Here is a 23,373-nt window from a genome sequence, read left to right on the forward strand (position 1 = left end):
TAATTAAACCCTCAATGCGCTGGCTATTTATGATGCCCACTTGTAAAAAGAGCCCTTAGAAAACTGTCCAAGATTTCAGTGGTGAAATATTACTGTTTAATCTGTTAAAATGTCAGTCATCAATTTAGGTTGATTATTCTCTCTGATATGTAATCAGGTACAGTTTCCTGGGTCAAGAGCACAAAGGCAAATTAGAAAAGGCAAAAGAAAAGAAAGTGTGTTCTACCCATTTTCTGAGAAAAAAATTCCCAAGAACCCTACTTTTTTTTCTTTTGGTTGATTTTATAATGAAATCAGAGAGTGTTTGAAAGGATAGGTTCCTTTCGTTTTCTTCTCCTGTTAACCCTATCCTGCAAATGCATTTATAAATGTTGTCAGATCATTTGGTGTGAGAACATCAACATTCAGGTTCCTCATTTTCCCCTGGGGAGAAGAAAAAAGAATGCTGTTTTGTTTCATGCTGACCAACCAAATGGGTACATTTTCCTATGGCTCTTAAAGTTCTTTCTCACTGGTTAAAGATTGAATGGAAGAGGTGCAAAGAACCATCCAGTCACCCATATTTGAAAGCGTCTTCCTGTTAGGCAGCCTCTCAGAGTCCAGGGTCCAGTGTGAGAGTAGCAAAGGATAGACCATTTAGGTGTGAGTTCTCATCTCAGCTTTTTATGGAGTACGTGATCGATAGTGATGAAAAGAATGTACACTTCTGTTGTTTTAAAACAGAAATGCACGGGGACGTTTGGGTGGCTCAGTCAGTTAAGTGTCTAACTTTGGCTCAGGTCATGATCTCAGGGTCCTGAGATTGAGCCCCATGTTGAGCTTCCTGCTCAGCAGGAAGTGTACTTCTCCCTTTCCCTCTTCCCTCCTCCTGCTTGTGCTTTCTTTCTCTCTCTCTCTCAAATAGATAAATAAATAAAATCTTTTAAAAAACCCAAAATAAAACAGAAATGTATGGAAGATTATAGGAAACAGCATTCTCTAGGGTTGGTAAAATAAAACCAGGTTAAATGCCAAAGGAGCACCTGTCTGGCCATGAGAAAAGACTTATAAATCCCACAAGCAGTGTTAGATATTGCTAATGAAAATGTCTTAAAGAATGAAGGGCCCATGCATGTAACTCTTGAATTATGTGAATAAAAGAAACTTTTTTAACAGTATTAAATAGCAGTAGATAAGTAAAAAAGAAAAAATATCTGAGTGCTTTCTATCCTAATACATAATGTTGCTAAAGGGAATTGCTAAATAACTTTTAAAATTAGCTTCTCAGACCCATTTTGGCTGTGAGCTCCCAAAATTTAATAGAGCATATTGAAAATTAAGTAAAGATCATAATCCAATAAGAGTTTTTATAATTTATTAAGCTTTTACTTAGTCTTGAATGATGAATTCTTTATAATTTATGGTACTTCATTAAAATATTTTTAGGTAAAACAAATATATTGTAATATACATTTTTATTTAATTTGTGATGTCTTGTGTAATGGTCAGAAGATTCCTGTGTTTGTGAAGGAGGAGATAAGCTACTTTTAAATCTAAAAAAATGATAGGGGTACTTAAGTCTTCAAATAAATGTCACTGGTTTGAGATAGAGGAAGGTGGTTCTAATTTTCTAGCAATATTTTATTATGACTTTTTACTCTTTTGTGTTATGAAACTTTTTTTTCCCCCAGCATTTGTACTTTTATTTTCCTTGCCCTAAAAACTGGCTGTATTAACTTTATTTTATATAACATTAGACTGTGTAGACCACGAACAATTTTAATGTTGAACAGCTACTAAAAGTGTTCAAAACATGTGTAAGACACAAGTGTAGAAGCTTAAACAGGAGTCTCTAAATAACATAAAAGCATAGTGTACTGAACTCTAAGTCTGATTAATCAAAAACTATTGTGATAGTGAAAATAAGCACTTAATTCATTAAAAATGTTTATTGATGCCTCTTTTGTATTAATCATTCTGCTAGAATAGGGGCATACAGTTATCACAATTTAAAATTTAACACTAATTAGGTATTTAATTAATGCTAATTTCACATGCCTTTTTGGAATCTGGAGGAGCTTTTATCAGATTATTTAAAATCGCCTCCAGAAGAATTTTTAGGAAATTTTTCTTTTTTTTTCTTTTTAAGATTTTATTTATTTATTCATGAGAGACACACAGAGAGAGGCAAAGACAGAGGCAGAGGGGGAAGCAGACTCCATGCAGGAAGCCTGATATGGGACTCGATCCTGGGACTCCAGGATCACGCCCTGGGCTGAAGGCAGGCGCCAAACCGCTGAGCCACTCAGGGATCCCCAGACATTTTTATTTTCTTCTACTTTTTACTTTAGTAAGTTTTATTTGATCTTAGAGTTTTGTTGAAAGTATGATTGCATTTTTCAAAAATTGCCATTATAGCATGTATGTATTTGAATCCCTTACCAAGAATTTCATTTTAGATGAAATTTAGGGGATAACTTATATATGGACCTTCAGCTGACTTTTTCTTTAATAACAAAATATTAAGGCAAACCTGGAGGCAAAAGAAATTACAACATGCAGACTGAAGGGTTATGATGCTTGTGATCCAGTATCATAGTATTTTTGTAGAAGTGAATTTCTTTCTTAAAATTTTTTTAAAGATTTTATCCATCCATTCATAAGAGACACTGAAAGAGGCAGAAACATAGGCAGAGGGATAAGCAGGCTTCCTGCAGGGACCCGATCTCAAGTCCCTGGGATCATACCCTGAGCCAAAGGTAGACACTCAACCACTGAGCCACCCAAGTGCCCTTAAAAGTGAATTTCTAAGAGTTTTTAAATATTAAAAGACAGAACTGCCTTCCACTTCCCCTTCCTTTTTTTTTTTTAATTTTTTTTTATATAACTTTTTTTTTAATTTATTTATTTACGATAGTCACACAGAGAGAGAGAGAGAGAGAGGCAGAGACACAGGCAGAGAGAGAAGCAGGCTCCATGCACCGGGAGCCCGACGTGGGATTTGATCCCGGGTCTCCAGGATCGAGCCCTGAGCCAAAGGCAGGCGCCAAACCGCTGCGCCACCCAGGGATCCCCCACTTCCCCTTCCTGTATAGATGAAGTGAATAACACATTAGGATATGATAAAAATTGAAGACTGACTAATCTCTTCATATTTTAAGGTATTCAAAAGGGAAATAATAAAGAAGGAAAAAAGAAAAGTAATACATTCTTTGTTATTATTCTGAAAACTCACAAAGCAACATTACAAATCAACTGGTATTAAAGACTCTTGCCCCCTCCTTCCCAACCTACATGACATAATTGCTCCTAAAAAAAAAAAAAAAAACCTTTTGTCTATAATTACTTCTTTGAATTCCTTGTCATTAGGTGTAATTGTTAGTATGTCTGAGTTGTTTTTTGTTCTTTTCAAAAATTTCTGAGTATTTGTAATTTCAATGATTAAGAAGGCATCCATAGAGAAATTCTGGAAAGTAGATGGTCACAGATACAGGCAAAATATGCAGGGTGTCCAGCTCTAGGTGAGTGACCAAAACACAGTACTGGAATGAGAAGGAAAACCACTTACTGAGTAGAGAGATTTCAGTTCTGGAGTAAATGATGTCTATTTTTGGTGTTGTTTATCCTTATAACTCAGTAAAAAAAAATTCTAGTAGGACACATAGTTGGGCCGAATGCCAACTGTGTCTTCAGTGTGCACTACTTTGCTCTTTTTGGCCCATAATCAAATCTTACTTCTTACTCCAGAAGTATTTTTCATAATCCAAGATTTATTCCTTAACAGGACAAGTGACTGACATAGTGTACATAGTGTTGACATCTATGAGCAGCATGCATTTGGGAATATGTTCTGAAGTTCTGAAATCTTAAGCTGAGGGACCTTAGAAACTTTTTAAGCTAGCCCTTGTATTTCAAGTGAAGGAATTGAAATCAGAGATATTTATTGGCCAAGTTCATATTCCAGCAGCACTGGGACTAGAACCCATGTCCTCTACCCAACCTGATGCTCGTTTGCTTATCCCACCCTTTTATTGAATGTATTATGTGGGTTGTTCATTGAAGCCTTATATATGCTAATGTGCACTCTGACCTCAGTGGACCTCTTGCTGTGTTCTTGTGCCTATTTTGAACCTTCTCTACTCTCAGTAAACCCAACCAAAGCCTGTTGCTGTCATTCCTCGCAGATGTCTGCTCAACAACAGCTACATAGGCGGATCCTCAATTTCTTTCTACTCTATAACCCACAGATGATTCATCTTAACAAACAAAAACTAAATAAAATTCTTCTTTTTTTTTGTCTAATATGACTTAATCTACACATCTATTCTGTAAAAATGTATTGAGCAGACAATGAGAGTTCAATGGTGAGCAAAAATAGACATGGTCTCTGTTCTCATTGAGCTAATCTAGAGGAGGAGGCATACATTAATCAACTAATTAACTAATAAGAACCTGATTACAGGAACTTAAATGAAGGAACACATTTCCGTGGTAGTCTGCAATAAAGAAGTCTGACCTGAGCTGTAGTCAGGGAGAGCTTCTCTAAGGAAATATTTTAACTGAGCCCCGAAGGGTGGGTTGGAATTAACAGAGCTCAGGGCTGAATGTTGGGAGCATTTTTGATAGAGGAAGCAGAATTTCCTCTTGTGGTGAGAGACAGTCTGAGGAGTTAGAAAGGGTGGAGGACAGAGGAGAGGGACCGGGCGGAGGCCTGAGAAGTAGGCAAGGCTGGTTGAGTCACAAGTGCCCTACAGGTCATGTTAACATTGTAGACATTATGTTAACACAAAGAGGCAGCCGCTGAGACTGTGTTGATCTGCCTTTCAGTTTGTCTCTAGTGGTGAAGATGTATGTTTATCTTTAAATTGTTTTTCACTGCTTCATATTGGAGTGCTTTAGAGAAGAAAGGAATATATCCTCTAGTCTTGTATTATACTATCCTACTGTTGGCAGGTTACAAGTGATAGATTTAGGCTTCTCACTTTCCAGAATTACTATAGGCATGGGGCCACTGCCCCTGAATGGGAAAGGGGAGAGTGAAGCTAATGACAGGCTTACTTCTGCTGGCTGTGTTTATTTGTTTGCTAAGCCAGATACAGTGCTCCATTATGTAAAGCCCACTGTTTTAAATGTTGACCTAAAAGGTTTACTTTGTGAATTAAGACACCTTTAGATGAGAATATCATGGCCCTGCCCTTAAGGAGAGTTGATGATATTCTTTCTCTCACTTCTTATTTCTTTTTTCAAATAGGCCAAACTCTAAGGAAAGATATGTGGTTGAAGAAAAAGTAACATTTCTTTAAAAATAAACATAGTGGGCAATATAACTCGGCCAGTCTTCTGATACAATGGTCATTTATCCACTTTAAATTTATCAACTTGGGGAATCCCTGGGTGTCTCAGTGGTTTGGCGCCTGCCTTTGGCCCAGGGCGCAATCCTGGAGTTCCAGGATCGAGTCCCGTGTCGGGCTCCCGGCATGGAGCCTGCTTCTCCTTCTGCCTGTGTCTCTGCCTCTCTCTCTCTCTCTCTCTCTCTCTCTGTCTATAATAAATAAATAAATAAATCTTTAAAAAAAATTATCAACTTTAAGAATTCCATTTATGCTCAGAGACTCAATATGTACACTTATTATACTGTTTAAAATTATACTTTTGGGGACACCTGTGTGGCTCAGTTGTTAAGTGTCTGCCTTTAGCTCTGGTCATGATCCAGGGTCCTAGGATTAAGCCCTGCACTGGGCTCCCGGCTCAGCAGAGAGTCTGCTTGTTCTTCTCCTTTTGTCCTCCCCACTTGTTCTCTCTGTCTCTCTCAAACATATAAATAAATAAAAATCTTTTAAAAATTAAAGTTATACTTTTCTATGAGTTTATTCTAATTAAATTTTAAAAGTTTTAAGAGAAATTCTAGGAATAGTGGGGAAGGAAAGAATAAGATGTTCAGGGGCTTAGAGGTCATCAGGACTCATGAGAGGCCATGTGTTGAATTGGATACTCCATAATAGACACAAGCCTTTGAAAAGTTTGTACCCCAGAAGAAAGGTAGACCAGAAAATCTCTAACCCAGAGAAAGGACTAGGACTAAAGGTGGAAAGAAAAGGTCTCTCATGAGAAATCTAAACTAAACCTATATCTCAAATAGGTTTGGAGTCCAAATCTATACTACTTGTATTTTAGAGTAGCTCAAATCAAGAAATGAACATTAAATTAACCTTTGTACGGGGCACCTCAGTGGCTTGGTCAGTTAAGCATCTGCCTTTAGCTCAGGTCATGATCCTGGGGTCCTGGGATCAAGCCCCGCATCGAGCTCCCAGGTCAGCAGGGAGCCTGCTTCTTTCTCTCCCTCTGTTCCCCACTCCCTCCCCCAGCTCATGCTCTCTCCCCCACCCCTCTCTCTCTCAAATAAATAAAATCTTAAAAAAGTAGACCTCTTCTTTAAAAAATAAATTAATAAGATCAGTCCCTGTATCTGTCTATCATCTATCTATCTATCTACCTACCTGCCTGTCTCCGTGGTATACTTGGAAGAAGTAAGCACAAATCCACATGAAGGGGTCATTTTATCAATCATGCCAAAGGAATTCCCACAGTGAAATTAAAAAAAAAAAAAAAAAGCCTGATATTGAGTTAGTATCAATCAATCAATCAATCAACCAATCAATCAATGAAGAACACTGGGACACCTGGATGGCTTAGTGGTTGAGTATCTGCCTTTGGCTCAGGGTGTGATCCTGGAGTCCTGGGATTGAGTCCCACATCACTCCCTGCATGGAGCCTGCTTCTCCCTCTGCCTATGTCTCTGTTTCCCTCTGTGACTCTCCAGAATAAATAAATAAAATCTTTAAAAAAAAAAAATCAATGAAGAACATAAAGTTGCAGTTCACCAGGGAAGAGGCCTCATTACTACAAATGAGAGGAATTACTACATTAAGAAAGTGAGATAATGCAGCAATCTGAAATATAATATACAATAATAAAATGATTAGTGATCTAAAAGATGGATTTGAATCATAAGGATGGATAAAATACTATGAGAAAAAAAGGTAGGATTTGAAAAAGAACCATATGGAAATTCAATAAATAAAAAATTAGTAATTGAAATTAAGATTGCTCTGGCCAGGTTAAGCAGCAAGCTTGACTCAGATTGAAAGTAATTAATTATCTAAAATATATAACTGAGAAAATTACCTATAATTCAATACAGAGCTGTAAAGAGATAGAAAATAGGAAAGAAAGTCTAAGAGACCCAGAAGATGTACTGACATGCTCTAACACAAGTCTGATAGGAGTTCTAGGAGGAGAGAGTATAGAGGATGGAGGAAAAACAAGCCTGGGAATTTTCAGAGTTGAGGGAAAGTATGAATTCTCAGTTTCACAAAGTATAGAGAGCCTTGAACAGGCTAAACAATAAAGCCAAAAAGAAGTATCTCAAAGGCAACCATATTAAAAACAATTATGTTGACAACATATTTCTCAGCAGAAAGCCAGAAGGCAATGTAATAGCATCTGCAAAGGGCTGGGAGAAAGTTATTAACCTTATTCAACTTTGATACCCAGTTGAACTATCATTCTGGAGTGAGGCAAAATACTTAAATTTTCTGACAAAGACTGAATTCATCTATCACAAAACTCACACAGAAGCATATTACAGAAGAACTTAAATGTGAAGAGAAAAATGTTAAAACCTTTGTAAGAAAATATAAAGAATATTTTTATGATCTCAGAGTATAGAAGACGTTCTTAAACAGGCCCTGAAAATAGAAAATAGAATCCAAAACAGGAAAAGTCTGTTAAATTTGACTGCATTAAAGCATTAAATTCTTGTTCAACAAAAGACCTCACATATAAAGTTTAAAGACGATCTACTGGAAAGATAATCATTGCAGTGAAAAAAACTGTTAAGAGATTAGTATACAGAATATGAAAATAAACACCAAAAATCACAAATCAACCCAGTAAAAAATAGGAAACAGATATGCAAAAGTAATTCATAGAAGATTAAGACTCATGGCTAATGAGCATGAGAATAGCTCAGTTTTTGTTTTTGTTTGTTTGTTTTATTTTATTGTGTTCAATTTACCAACATACAGAATAACCCCCAGTGCCCGTCACCCATTCACTCCCACCCCCCGCCCTCCTCCCCTTCTACCACCCCTAGTTCGTTTCCCAGAGTTAGCAGTCTTTACGTTCTGTCTCCCTTTCTGATATTTCCCACACATTTCTTCTCCCTTCCCTTCTATTCCCTTTCACTATTATTTATATTCCCCAAATGAATGAGAACATATAATGTTTGTCCTTCTCCGACTGACTTACTTCACTCAGCAGTTTTTGTTTTTTTAAGTATTATTGACATATAATATCCTTTTAGTTTCAAGTATACATTATTGTGATTTGATATTTATATACATTATTAAATGATTCCCAGGATAAGTCTAGTTATCTATCACCATACAAAGTTGTTACAATATTATTGACTATATTCATTATGCTGTATATTACATCCCTATGACGTACTTATTTTATAACTGGAAATGAGTACTTCGTAATCCCCTTTACCTATTTCACCCAACCCTCCAAGCCCTCCTCACTCTGGTAATCAACAGTATCTACAAGTCTCTTTCTGTTTTGTTTTTTAAGATTTTATCTCTCCACTTGAGAGAAACAGATGGAGAGAGGGAGAGTATGTGCACACATGAGCACATCCATAAGTCGGGGAGGTGAGCAGAGAGAAAGGGAGAAGCACTGGGCAGGGAGCCCGCTATTGAGCTTGATTTAGGACCCTGTGATCATAACTCGGGACAAAGGCACTCCTGTTTTGTTTTTTGTATTTTGCTTTTTTTTTTTTTTTTTTTTAAATTAAGTAAGCACTGTGCCTTGTGTGGGGCTTGAATAATTAATGTCAAATCAAGAGTTGCATGGTCTACCAACTGAGCCAGCCAGGTACCCCTCTGTTTTGTTTTTTAGATTCCACATATAAGTGAAATCATACAGTATTTGTCTTTATCTGTGTGACTTATTTCACTTAGCATAATACCCTCAATGTCCATTCATTTTGTCACAAATGATAAGATTTCATTCTATTTTATGAGAGAGCAATATTCCATTGCATATATAGACTACATTTTCTTTATCCATATCTATTGAGGGACACTTATGGCTTCTATACCTTAGTGGTTGTAAATAATGCTGTAATGGCATAGGGATATGTATCTCTTCAAATTGGTGTTTTTGTTTTCTTCAGATAAATGCCCAGAAGTGGAATTGATGGATTGTATGGTATTTTTACTTTTAAATTTTTGAGAAACCTTCATGATGTTTTCCAGTCACTGAACCAATTTACATTCCTATCAATAGTGTATACGGGCTCCCTTTTCTCCTCGTTTTAACCAACATTTGTTATTTTTTGGCCTTTGTAATAATAGCCAATCTAACATGTGTAATATCTTGTGTTCTTTTTTAATTTTATTTTATTTAAATTCAATTAATTAACCTATAGTATATTATTGTTTCAAAGGTAGACTTCAGTGATTCATCAGTTGCATATCACACCCAGAGCTCATTAGATCACGTGCCCTCCTTAATGCCCATCACCCAGTTACCTCATTTCCCCTCCCACTTCCCCTCCATCGACCCTCAGTTTGTTTCCTGTAGTTAAGAGTCTCTAATGATTTGTCTTCCTCTCTGATTTCATCTTACTTTATTTTTCCCTCCCTTTCCTTATGTTCCTCTGTTTTGTTTCTTAAATTCCACATATGAGTGAGATCATATAATAATTGTCTTCTGTTGACTTATTTCACTTCGCATTATACTCTCTAGTTTCATCTACATCATTGCAAGTGGTAATATTGCATATTTTTGATGGCTGAGTAATATCACTGTGATTTTGATATGCATTTCTCTGATGATTATTGATGTTGAACATCTTTCATGTGCCTATTGGTCACCCGTATGTCTTCTTTGGAAAAAAATGTGTATTCAAGTCCTCGGCCCATTTTTAAAATCAGGTTATTTTATTTTTTTAAATATTTTATTTATTTATTCATGAGAGAATAAAGGATGAGGGAGAGAGAGAGGCAGAGACACAGGCAGAGGGAAAAGCAGGCTCCATGCAGGGAGCCGGACGTGGGACTTGATCTGAGTTCTCCAGGATCATGCCCTGGGCCAAAGGCAGCACTAAACCGCTGAGCCACCCAGGCTGCTCTAAAATCAAGTTATTTTAAATAAATTATGTAAGTTCTTTGTATATTTTGGCTGTTGACCTGTTATTGGGTATATGATTTGCAAATATCTTCTCCCATTCAGTAGGTTGCCTTTTTGTCTTGATAATTTCCTTTGCTGTGCAAAAGCTTTTTAGTTTGATATAGTCCCATTTGCTTATTTTAGTTTTTTTTTAAGTTTTTATTTATTTATTCATGAGAGACAGAGAGAGAGAGAGAAAGAGAGAGAGAGGGAGAGAGAGAGAGAGGCAGAGACACAGGCAGAGGGAGAAGCAGGCTCCATACAGGGAGCCCGATATGGGACTCGATCCCGGGACTCCAGGCTTATGCTCTGGGCTGAAGGCGGTGCTAAACTGCTGAGCCACCCAGGTTGCCCCTGTTTATTTTAGTTTTTGTTGGTTTTGCCTGAAGAGACTGGTCCAAACAAATATTGCTAAGACATTTTTTTTTTTTTTCCTAAGACATATGTTAAAGGGCTTACTGCTCATGTTTTCTTCTAGGAGAGTAGCTCAGTCTCCTTAGCAGTCAGAGAAATACCATTAAAACAATATTGATGTTAAATTCACATCCATTATATTGGCAGAAATGAAAGTCTGTTAGCACCAAACATCAGAGAGGATTAGGGGAAATTCTTTTACCATGCTGAGGGAATAAAAACTGTAATGCAGTTTGGAGAACAAAGTAACAACTATTGATAATCAAAAGGAACAATTTTAATTCTAGGAAAATATCTCAAAGCAACTCACACAAATGTGCAAAAAGGTCTACACAAGGGTGTTTGTCAGACCAGTATCTCTAATAAGAAAAACTGGAAACAATATTATGTTCACAGTAGCCTGACAGACAAGTAAGTCATGTTCATGCAGACAGTAGAATGGTATACTATGCTAAAATGACTGTACCTGATTTATATCTGTCACCATGAATAAACCGCAAAACATACTGCTGAGTGGAAAATAACAAATTATTTGTTATATTAAAACAAATTATTATAAAATGATAATACATGATTCCAGCTGTATAAAAATTAAAATACATAAAATACTGTATGAATACTAATATATGTAGTAAATGTATAAAAATGTATGTGTCAAGGCACCTGGCTGGGTCAGTCAGAAGATGTGTGACTCTTTTTTTTTTTTTTTTAAGATGATGTGTGACTCTTGATCTCAGGGTCGTGTGCTTGAGCCCCATGCTTAGGGTAGAGATTACTTAAATAAATAAATATATTTTTTAAAAATGTATGTGTATATTTTAGAATAGTGGTTATTTGTGAGGAAGAAGAGAAGAGGGATGAATATAGAGTTTTAAATTATATTTGTTATATGGAAAATTATATTACTTTTATCTGTACCATGGTTAATGACTATAAGTTATATTTTGTTTTTCTGTGCTTGAAATGTCATGTTTAAAATAAAATCATTCAAATGAGACTGCAGAATCAAAATAAAATATAGTCAGAGGTGATGAGCAAAGGATGACTGATTACAAAAGAATCTTTCCAGGAGCCAATCAGGACCTTGAGTCTGTGTTGCAACCTTTCTGGCATGAGCAAGGGAATGTTACCTTTTAAATTTGAAATGTTCGTTTGAGGGATTCTGTTGGATTTTCTGCCAAGGTAGAAACATGGCTTTTGGAATTGGTAAACAGGTGGTGTTTTACGAGTGATTTCAGGTTTTTCAGAATGCTCTCTCTGACCACGAAAGGCAGATTACAAGTGGCAAAATGTTGGTAGTTCTCAAGTCACTGGTTTATGACGTAAGATAGACCAAGGGCTCTGAATCCTTAGTAGATGATTAATAGTAAGTAAAGTCTTCTTAAGGTCCAATACCTCAAGCTTCACCTCAGGCACTCTTGTTCTGCAGGTGAATTTGTGGGAGGACTCTAAGTAACAATAAGCACCAAGTGGGAGACAGGCATCTACCTCATGATTATGGCTTATGGCAAGGAGCACCCATAGCCCAATGGAGCCTGTGGTGTAGCAGCTCTCTGTTCCTCTCATAGCTTTCCTGGATCTTTCCTCCTAAGATGCTGTCTTCCCTGTAGATTTTTAACTATAGTTTACATGTTAAATTGTTAGGAACGGAGGAAATTCACAAAATCATTTTCATCATTTGTAGCCTTTTAAAAGAAGTGACTTGTGCTACGTGCTATGTCAAAACCAGTAATGCTGGTCAGCTGAGTTTTAACAGTTTTGGTAAAGCTCCAGACACATACAACTCTGTACATCTGTCTTATTTAAATAATCTTTTAACTCTAGAATAGTTTTACATTGATGGAAAAAGTTGCAAAGATAATACAGAGAGTTTTCATATATCTCTTACCCAGTTTCCCTTATCATTGACATTCTATGTTGCTATCTAGGTGGTATTTTTTATGACAACAATTTTTACCTTGTTGGGAAATGTGGACACATCTTATTCACAGACTTGATATAGACCTTACTGATATGCCAAAATCAAATGGTATTTCATTTATAAAGTAACTGGAAGATAAAAACTACTACCTTACCAAAATAATGGAAATCTTTTAAAATTATGGACATGGGGTCCCTGGGTGGCGCAGTGGTTTAGCGCCTGCCTTTGGCCCAGGGCACGATCCTGGAGACCCGGGATCGAATCCCACGTCGGGCTCCCGGTGCATGGAGCCTGCTTCTCCCTCTGCCTGTGTCTCTGCCTCTCTCGCTCTCTCTGTGTGACTATCATAAATAAATAAAAATTTAAAAAAAAAAAAAAAGAAAAATTGTTAAAAAAATAAAATAAAAAAATAAAATTATGGACATGGCACTTGGGACATTTACATACTCAACAAATATTGGTTAAAAGGACAAATGAGGGACACTTGGGTGGCTCGTGGTTGAGCATCTGCCTTCAGCTCAGGGCATGATCCTGGAGTCCCGGGATCAAGTCCCATATTGGGCTCCCTGCATGGAGCCTGCTTCTCTTGTCTCTGCCTCTCTCTCTGCATCTCTCAAGAATAAACAAATAAAATCTTAAAAAAATAAAAATGAATGAATGAACGAATGAATGAATGAAGCAGGTGTTCTGTGTGCCCTATGAGAAACTCAAGTTCTTGCAGGTTTCAGAAAAGATCACATTCCTATACAGATAACCTGCCTTACCCAGCTTGGAATTCTTACTACTAATTGGTTTAAGGAATAATTCATTCTTAATACCATGAAATCTTGGTGTTCCTGCCATCTCTCCACTTACTATTTTAAACTATCAGTAGGTAATGTTGAATGCTGGTTCTTTGCCCTGCCCTCTGCATCACAGTGAATACTAAGCATAAACTTTGGAACTTTTGTTTTTCCATATCCGTTTTCTTTCCTTACGACTAGACTGCGCCTCATGATATAATCATAGATCCTATACTATCTTGACAAAAAAGGCTTTTTTTCATATGATATCGACAACAGCATTAAGTAGTGTATGGAAATTTTTGATGGTGCCCAAAGATACTTTTGGAAAGTCTTTAATCTGAGTAAATAGAAGGAACTAGAATGTTTTCACCAAGAAAAAGAAATATTATTTATTTGTAAGGTAAGGTAGATTATTCAGCAATTAATCTTTTTATGTTTTCAGAATTCAGCTGTGGAAGTGGTTTTGTCAAAACAACTTTCTCTCAATGTTCAAGAAAGCATGAAAAACACTGAAGATGAGCATAAAGTCAATGAGCTGCAAAATCAACCTTTAGAATTAGATGTTATGTTAAGAAATGAACAATTAAAAGAGATAGAGGTATGGAAACAAGAAAAACATTGACAACATGATTGCATCATTTATCCAGTGCAATACAATATATTTTAATTACCAGTAACTTGCTTGCACAGAATGAAAAGTCTTATTTAACCTTTGCCTGATGATCAATTTGGTAACTATATAATTATGTACTAATCAGTAAGTTGTATAAATCTTTCCATTTAAAAAGTGGAAGAGTTTAATGAACATTAGTCTTTTTCATGAAGTTACTAAAAACTTACTTATTTAGTAACAAAATTTGGAAATTCTGACTTATCGTTCCTCTTCTTAGATGTATTCTTCATATTCTGACAAGTTTACTTTTTCTAATTATCGACATTATGGGATACTCCTTTGTTTTTACAGCTGTGCTTACATAACTATGTTTATATATTTATGTACTTAATAGCTATATAATCTAAAAGTCCGATACATGGCCATGTTTTTTAAAAAATTACCCCTACAATTTTAACTGAGTTTGCATGGCTGTAAACATGTATTTAAAATAGGAAAGAGGGATGATGTATGTAAATAATAAAAATATTATATATATATATCTTATTTGTATATATTTATATATATATAAATAACGGATGGATATAAATGGAGTGTATATAAATCTAGAACAACTTGAAAAAAATAAATCTTCCTTTAGACATGCAGAACCTTTTAACATAATAAGGAAATCTAATTGCTATTAAATGCTAGACTAATTGTGAGTTTCAATCTAGATTTTAACATGATTCTAGTGAAAAAAAGCTTTTAAATGTCAGCACCTTAGTTTCTCTGTGTGCAAATGAAATATTTAAAACCTATTCTTGGGATATAATGTGTTACTGGAAAGAAAGAAATTAATGAGTAAATGAGGGACTATGTATTTATTGATTTCCTTGACTTGTTTTTAGGAATTATATGCCCTATTGGAAGCAAAGAAAATAGCCACTGAACCACTAGAACAAACTGAATGTCTCAATAAAGCAGAAGCAAGTGCCTTGGTTCTTCACAGTACAAGATATTCAGTGCACCACTTGGACAGTCTGCTTCAGGCACTTATTACTTTGAAGAAAAAGAAAGAAAGCCAATATGAACTCCTTAACAATTTTCAGGAGCACCTTGCTGCAGTTGAATCCTCAGTGAAAGCCTTGCTGACAGAAAAGGAAAGTCTAAAAGTGTAAGTATGAGAATTTAGGACTTGTGAGGCACCTGGGTGGCTCAGTTGATTGAGCATCTGGTCCTTGGTTTTGGCTCAGGTTATGATCTTGGAATCCTTGGATCCAGCCCACATCAGGTTCTGCACTCAGCAGGGAGTCTCCTTCAGGATTTTTCTCTTTCTGCCCCCTGCCCCGCCATTTACTTGCCCTCTCTTTCTCTCTCTCTCTCTTAAATAAATAGGGGTGCCTGGGTGGTGCAGTCATTTGAGCATCTGACTCTTAGTCTAGGCTAGGTTGTGATCTCATGGTCATGGGATTGAGCCCTGCGTGGCACTCCACGCTGAGCGTAGAGTCTACTTGAGATTCTCCATCTCCCTCTGCCCTTCCCACTCTTGCTCTCTCTCTCTTTGTCTCTCAAATAAATAGGTAAATAGGGATCCCTGGGTGGCGCAGTGGTTTGGCGCCTGCCTTTGGCCCAGGGCGCAATCCTGGAGACCTGGGATCGAATCCCACGTCGGGCTCCCTGTGCATGGAGCCTGCTTCTCCCTCTGCTTATGTCTCTGCCTCTCTCTCTCTCTGTGTGTGACTATCATAAATAAATAAAAATTAAAAAAAAGAAGAAGAGCTGAAAACTTAAAAAAAATAGGTAAATAAATAAAATCTTTAAAATAAATAAATCATAAAAAAAAAGAATTTAGAACTTGCATTCTTTTTATTCAAGCATAAGCTTCACTGCCATGGACAGGCCCAGGGTTTTAAGAATGTATACTATGAAAGATATGATTTTATTTATTTATTTATTTATTTATTTATTTATTTATTTATTATTATTATTTTTTAAGATTTTATTTATTCATGAGAGACAGACACACACACACAGAGAGAGAGAGAGAGAGAGTGGCAGAGACACAGGCAGAGGGAGAAGCAGGCTCCATGCAGACGCCTGATGTGGGACTCAATCCTGGGACTCCAGGATCACGCCCTGGGCTGAAGACAGGCGCTAAATTGCTGAGCCACCCAGGGATCCAGGATATGATTTTAATACTACGGTATGAAATTAATTCCATATGGAGGCCATTGAAGAAAACTGTTGGTTTCATGCAATAAATTTTATATTATTTGTATTAATTTTACAATTAAATTATATTTTTTTACAAATTAATTTCTTAATTCAAGTGAAATTCTGCCAAATCGATTTAAATTCTATGTAATTCAGCACTCTTTTGTGTCAAGAGTTTATTCTAAACTATGGGGGTGGAGAGAAATATCCTATGTATACAGTTGCTTAGTATCAGCATAATTGGGTTAAATAGTTTGGAAATACTGAATATGTATCTATCCTAATGATTTTTCTTTATATACATATATTCCTTTTGGCTTTGAAAATAATGGAAAATAAAATAAAGATATAATCTTATTGTGTAAACCCTTTTTAACTATTAAAAATGTTGATTTTGGGCACCTGGGTGGCTCAGTGATTGAGCCTCTGCCTTTGGCTCAGGGTGTGATCCCAGAGTCCTGGGATTGAGTCCCACATCGGGCTCCCCAGGGGGGATCCTGCTTCTCCCTTTGCCTATGTCTCTGCCTCTTTCTCTTGTCTCTCATGAATAAATAATTAAAAAATAAAATAAAAGGTAAAAAGATTGATGTTATAGTTTTGCCTTAATGGGATTTACTTTCAGTGATATCCCTTTGAGGAAACAGTTTTATATTAAAAATATTAGCCTGATGATTATACTCTCTTAGCCATTATTGTTGGCAAAACGATAACAAAGTGGTTGGAAGATGGAGTAATTTCTTAGTCCCAGACTCAGCTTTGTGCAAGTTCTTTACAGTTACAGAGTAAGTACTTTTACATACATTGTTCCCTTCACTCTTCACTCCTTTCCTGTGGTTCTGCATTTTTAAAAAAAGATTTTATTTATTTATTCATGAGAGACACAGAAAGAGAGAAGCAGGCACATAGGCAGAGGGAGAAGCAGGCTCCATGCAAGAAGCCCAATGTGGACTCCATCCTGGTACTCCAGGATCATGCCCTGAGCTGAAGGCAGATGCGCCCAACCGCTGAGCCACCCAGGCACCCTGGTTCTGCATTTTTATGATACATATTTTATAGATAAGCTTTGTACATCGTCATACACTAACTGAAAGCCACACAACCAGATTCTGATTTTTATTTTAAGGACAGAGTGCTTTAATAGACAACCTTATCTTCTCTTCTGGGAATTCACAGAAGAATTAATTTCTTTTAATGATCTCTAACCTCATGTTGATATGTAATAAGTATAAAGAAGCTCCATTTTTCCCTTCTTTTTTAGGGGACCACTGGACAGTGCAACCTATCTGGCCAAAATTAAACAATTCCTAGCATCAATAGAAAAAGAGAAAGATCCTTTAAGCAGGATGAAAACTGAATGGGAAAATGTATCGAACTGTCTGACTGACATGGATAAGAAGTTATTGGAAAGTCAGATCAAGCAACTCGTAAATAGCTGGGAACAAGTGGAACAACTGGCTCAAAAGAAGTATTCCCAGCAAGTAGTGGAACATGATGAATTTATGCTTCTGATGAATCAGATCCAAGACCTTGAAATTTCCGTACAGCAGCAGCGGCAGAGTCTACAGTTAGGGCTGAACTCTATGGAAGAACAGGATGGGGGCCTAAACACAATTGCCTTGGCCACTGAACTCCAGAATATGAAACATCAATTTTCTGTTTTAAAAGGGAAAGCTGAATTTCAGATGAAGAGGATTTGGGGGGAAAAAGAAAAGAATGCTTTGGAAGATGCAATGAATAATCTGCAGAAGCAATTAGAAGCCTTGGAGCCGTTAAACATAAAGGTGGAAAATCAGATCAAAAAGTGTGAAGTAAGGAACAAGATGAAAGAGATTATCCAGTGGGTCAAGAATCTGCTAGGTGAAGTCACCCCTACCATTTCCCTTTTCCCGGATGATATTCTTTCCCAGATCAGAAAATGCAAGGTTAAACACGATGGCATTCTGGATAAGCAGCAGGCTGTAGAGTCGTTGGTTGAAGAGGTCAAAAAGAATATTCCTAACCTTACAGCAGATGAGAGCAATGATTTAAATCACCTCCTACAGGACTTACAGAATCAATACCAAATGCTGATTTTAAAGTCAACTGAAAGATCACAGCAATTAGAATTTAAATTGGAAGAAAGAAACAGATTTATTGCAGTAATAGAGAAGCTTCAACTTTCACTTCAAGAAAATGAAGCACAGATCATTCCCAAGATGAAAACAGCATCCACAGAACCTGAACTAGAACAGGAGCATGTCACTTTGACAAGTTCTCAGGAGGCATTGCAAGAAGCAGAGAGTGTAATCTCAGCTCGCCTTCAGGAACAGGCAGACGTCTGCAAGGATCTATGTGTGTTTGAAAGATTATTTCTGGGTGACCAACTGAAAAATCTGAAGACTAGAGCTAACAGAACACAAAGAGTCATACAAAATAAATGCAATGAAGTAGAACGCAAGATACATTTTTACAGAGAATACCATGAAAAGGCATCTGTGCTTCAGAAGGAGGTTGACCATATACAGCACAGTGAGCTGCCACTAAATCAAGAAATACATGAAGATGTGAAGGAGGAGCTGTATAGTCTTAAAGACCGAATCACTGGTGTTCAGTCTCGCATCCTACAGGTACTGAAACTCAAAGAAGTGTTTGACTCTCTAGGACTAAACTGGGATTCTTCCCAGCTTGACCAATTACAAGCCCAAGTATTTGAAAAAGAAAAGGAACTTGAAGAAAAAATTAAGCAGCTGGACACACTTGTGGCAGAACGTGGCAAATATCAAGCATCACTTAGTAAACTGAGGGCTATGGATTTGCAAATTAAGACAAGGGCTGAAGCACTACTGGAAATGCCCCATGCCTCCCCAGCAAGCAGTCTGCTCAGTGCTCAAATTTTGCAGCGCAGAATTGAGAAAGCCATGTGCTTGTGTCAAGAGATGATAAAGAATTTAAATCAAAGTAAGACCTTTGATGACTCATTCAAAGAGAAAGAAATCCTGCAAATAAAGCTGTGTGTGGAAGAAAATGACAAGTTACACAAGATTCTCCAAGACAAAGTACTAGAATCCCAACCAAAGGAAATGGGTGAAAAGAATTTTCAGGACAAACTGGAAAGTTCCATACATGTTTTGAATCAGATAAAGTCTCAGTTAGAACAGCCTTTACTCATAAATTTGGACATTGAACATATTCAAAATGAGAAGGAGAATTGTGAAGCATTTCAAGAGCAAGTTCAGGTGGAAATGGATAGCTTGAAAGCTATGACCCTTATTGAGAAGCAAAGAGAAGAAAATTCTTTGGAAACTTGTGAAGTGGAGACAAAATTGCATGACATTGAAGATCTTCACATGCAGCTTAATACAAGCATTGATTTACGCACAGTAAGGGGCTTTTTTCTTAATTAAGTGGTTAATGCATTTCTTTGTATTTCATGGTTTGAGGTTTTAACTCAGTATGTGTGCTTCTCAAGAAGTTTGAGGTTCTACATGAACATTTTCCATAGAAGAGCCATTTTAAAAACTTTCAGTAGGCCATCTTATGATCCCAACTCATTTTACATCTGAATACAGTGCATTATAGATGGGAAAGAGGAGTGTGACACCTTTTTTTCTATATCCCATGTAGTCTAAGCTCAATAGAGCTTTGTTTAATTTTTAGAAATAGGCATAATGGAAGAAAGACGGTGTAGTGCAAAGAACATACGATAATAACTCCACATCTATTTAGAACTTTCAGTGTCTAGGCACTGTGCTGAGTAGTTTATTTTTAATCTTCACAGTGAATCTGGGAAGTGGATGCTATTATTAGACCCATTTTAAAATAAAGAAATTTAAGTTCAGGACCATCAACTGTTTTCCCAGTTCTTGCAGCAGTAACAGAACCAGGATTTTTATTTTTAAATTTATATTCATTCATTCATTCATTCATTCATTCATTCATAAGAAACACAGAGAGAGAGAAAGGCAGAGACATAGGCAGAGGGGGTTCCTGCGGGTAGCCGGATGTGGGACTCCATCCCAGGACCCTGGAACCACAACCTGAGCCAAAGGCAGACGCTCAACCACTGAGCCACCCAGGTGCCCCCAGCCAGGATTTGCATCAAGATCATCAGATTTAAAAAAAAAAAATTTAAAAAAAAATCGTCAGATTTTAAGTGGAGGACATTAAATAAAGACTCATGGGCCAAATCTGCCCACAGTGCCTGATTTTGTAAATAAAGTTTTATTGGATCTTGGCCATGCTCATTTCTTTAGAGAATGTCTATGGCGGCTTTCTTGCTACATCGGCAGGGTTGAGTAGTTGTGATAGCCCAGATGGCATGCAAAGCCTAAAATATTTAGTCTGATCCTTTAAACAGGAGAGGTGTTCTGACTTATGTTACAGAATGACTCAACATATTCCCTCCTTTTCTGCACTAATTGGATAGACAGCTTAGGCATTATTAGAACCTTGTGCTTAATATAATGCCTTTCACTGTGTTTTTAGAATTTGTTGCATAAAATTTATAGAATGGGAAAATTAACTCCCTTTTTTAACTCAAATTTATTAGATAATATATTTGAAGTATTTTTATATCTGAAATATTTTGATATATATAAATGCTATAGAAGTGTAGTCATATTATGAATTCTAGTATGTTCTTTAAATTGGTACTTAACAAATATTGAGTAAATTCAGTACTTCTCTACTTGATTTTAATAGTTTCCAGAAACAATGACATAAATCTCCAAAATAATAGGATTAGAACTGGACTGGAAGGGACCTTTAAAGTTATTTATTGTAAGCCTAGGTTGCTCAGTGGTTGAGCATCTGCCTTTGGCTCAGGGCGTGATCCCGGAGACATGGGATTGAGTCCCGCATTGGGCTCCCTGCATGGAGCCTGCTTCTCCCTCTGCCTGTGTCTCTGCCTCTCTCTCTGTGTCTCTTATGAATACATAAATAAAATCTTAAAAAGAATAAAAATAAAGTTATTTATTTCAACTATTTGTTATTTCAGTAAGAAGACTAAGGTCTGGAGGCATTAAGTAATGCACTCAAAACTTAAGTTAGTGGCAGAACCATTTATTTAAAAACACAAGATGGGTGGGCCACCAAGGTGGCTTAGTCAGTTAAGATCAGTCTTGATCTTAGCTAGGTCTTGATCTCAGGGTTGTGAGTTTGAGTCCCATGTTGGGTGTAGAACTTATTTAAAATAAATTAACTTTTTTTTTTAAACCACAAGAAAACTGGGGGGATTTTGTGTGTTTTCTTTTAATTCCTCCCTCCCAACAAATATTGGTTAAAGTTATATACATTAAATATATTCAATTATTTTATTTAATTCATAGTGTAACAGAAGAGTTGTAGAATAGAAGAGCTCATCAGACATGATTCATAAAATGCATTTTTTAATTTAGAGTAGACTTCTTAGCAAATCTGGAAATAATTTTTCTTTGTGCAAAGTTATTTGTCTTTAAATATAGGATAATATTGTCAAACTAAAAGTAGGAGATGCTAACCCTTTTAAGACTGAGACATATTATGAATGCACTACAAAAATTCAAGAATGATATAAATCCCCAAAGTTTGACAGCTTTGTCACAACGTTTACTCTTCTATTCACCAGGATGTCTTGAATGATGCTTATGAAAGTATGACACGCTATAACGAGGCAATCACCAGGGCAATGGGGATCTTTACTGCCTGCGAAGCCATTGTTGCATCCCATAAAGTAGACCTTGATAATCCAGAAGAACCACTGGAGATGTCTTACTGGAAACAAGAGGAATTACAATCCACAATGGCAGACATCCAGGACCTCACTGAGAAACTGGGAACTATATCCAGCCCTGAAGCCAAACAACAACTCCAGTATACTTTACAGGAATTAGTTTCTAAGGACTCAGCCATGAGGGAGGCAGCCAAAGTAAAGAAAAGTGAAATAGAAAGGTACGTACTTCTTTCTAAAGGTAATGCTTTAAGAACAAAATTAAGATTTATTTTTCTTTATAATTAACATTGATACATAGAAATAATTTCGAAAGTCTGGAGAAGTTGAAAAATCATTACCTATAGAAAACCATAGCGAATGTTTTATTGTATATTTTACCTTTTTTTTGTTTTTGATATTGAGCCCATACAACAGAATGTTTATAAAAGTCTGCATGTGATATAAAAGACTAATGATAAAACAAACAACTTTGTATCCAGAAGTTCAAAGGTAAACATCATGACTTGCATTTTCTTGTGTGGTCCTTTCCTCTTCTCAGAATTAACCATTATGCCCAATTTTTTATTTACCATTTTCTTCCTTTTTAAAACATTTTTACTGTGTGTGTGTGTGTGTGTGTGTGGGGGGGGGGCACATTTTCATGTATATGTATTCATCTGTCACTTCATTTTTTTTCAAATTCATCATTATGATGCTGAAGTTTATTCATGTTCTTATCTATAGCAAAATTCAGTCAGCCAGCCATTGATAGACATTTAGGTTTTTCTAGTCTTTGTACTTCCAAATAGGGCCAAAGGGAACATTTTTAAATGTAAGAGCTTCCCTGGACTATATACCAAGGATTATGATTATTGGGTGAAAAAGTTTGCACACCTTACATTTTAAATTCCAAATGATTTTACTTATTTATTTATTCTTTTTAAATATATTATTTATTTATGCATGAGAGACACACAGACAGAAGCAGAGACATAGGCAGAGGGAGAAGCAGACTCCTCGCAGGGAGCCCGATGGGGGACTCAGTCCCCAGAGTGGGGATCACGCCCTGAGCTGAAGATAGACACTCAACCACTGAGCCACCCAGGCATCCCAACTTCTATTCAGACAATTGTTCCAATAACATTCCAAGTTCCAACTATTTCATATCCTCACCAATACTTGATGTTGGGAGATTTAATTTTTTTTTAAGATTTTATTTATTAGAGAGAGATAAAGAGAGCATGAGTTGAGAGAAGGGCAGAAGGACAAGCAGACTCCATTCCAGGACCCTAGGATCACTACCTGAGTTGAAGTCAGAGGCTTAACCAACTGAGCCACTCAGGTGTCCCGAGAGAGATTTAATTTTTGCCAGTCTGATGGTTGAGAAAGTGATATTTCATTGTGGTTCTAATTTGCATCTCTATTATTATTAATATATTTGAGCCTCTTTTTTGAGTATTTCTTGGTCTTTCATATTTCATCTTCTGAAAAATGCCTGTTCAAGCCATTGCCCAATTTTTATTGGGTTGCTCATCCTTTTTTTTTATTTTATTGATTTGTA

At 36.5% G+C, this 23,373-nt stretch overlaps 1 protein-coding gene across 5 annotated transcripts in view; it reads left to right on the top strand.

Annotated features, from left to right (window-relative positions):
- SYNE2 (spectrin repeat containing nuclear envelope protein 2) overlaps positions 1-23,373 on the top strand; it is a 320,078-nt gene that overhangs the window by 159,888 nt on the left and 136,817 nt on the right. For all 5 annotated transcript variants that reach the window (XM_072838881.1, XM_072838882.1, XM_072838883.1 and 2 more), the window contains 4 exons: positions 13,778-13,933; positions 14,839-15,104; positions 17,403-19,503; positions 21,729-22,051. In XM_072838881.1, coding sequence (XP_072694982.1) covers positions 13,778-13,933; positions 14,839-15,104; positions 17,403-19,503; positions 21,729-22,051 — 2,846 coding nt within the window. The remainder of the gene's footprint in view (positions 1-13,777; positions 13,934-14,838; positions 15,105-17,402; positions 19,504-21,728; positions 22,052-23,373) is intronic.

The sequence above is a fragment of the Canis lupus genome, chromosome 9, assembly GCF_048164855.1.
Source record: "Canis lupus baileyi chromosome 9, mCanLup2.hap1, whole genome shotgun sequence".
Lineage (NCBI taxonomy): Eukaryota > Metazoa > Chordata > Mammalia > Carnivora > Canidae > Canis > Canis lupus.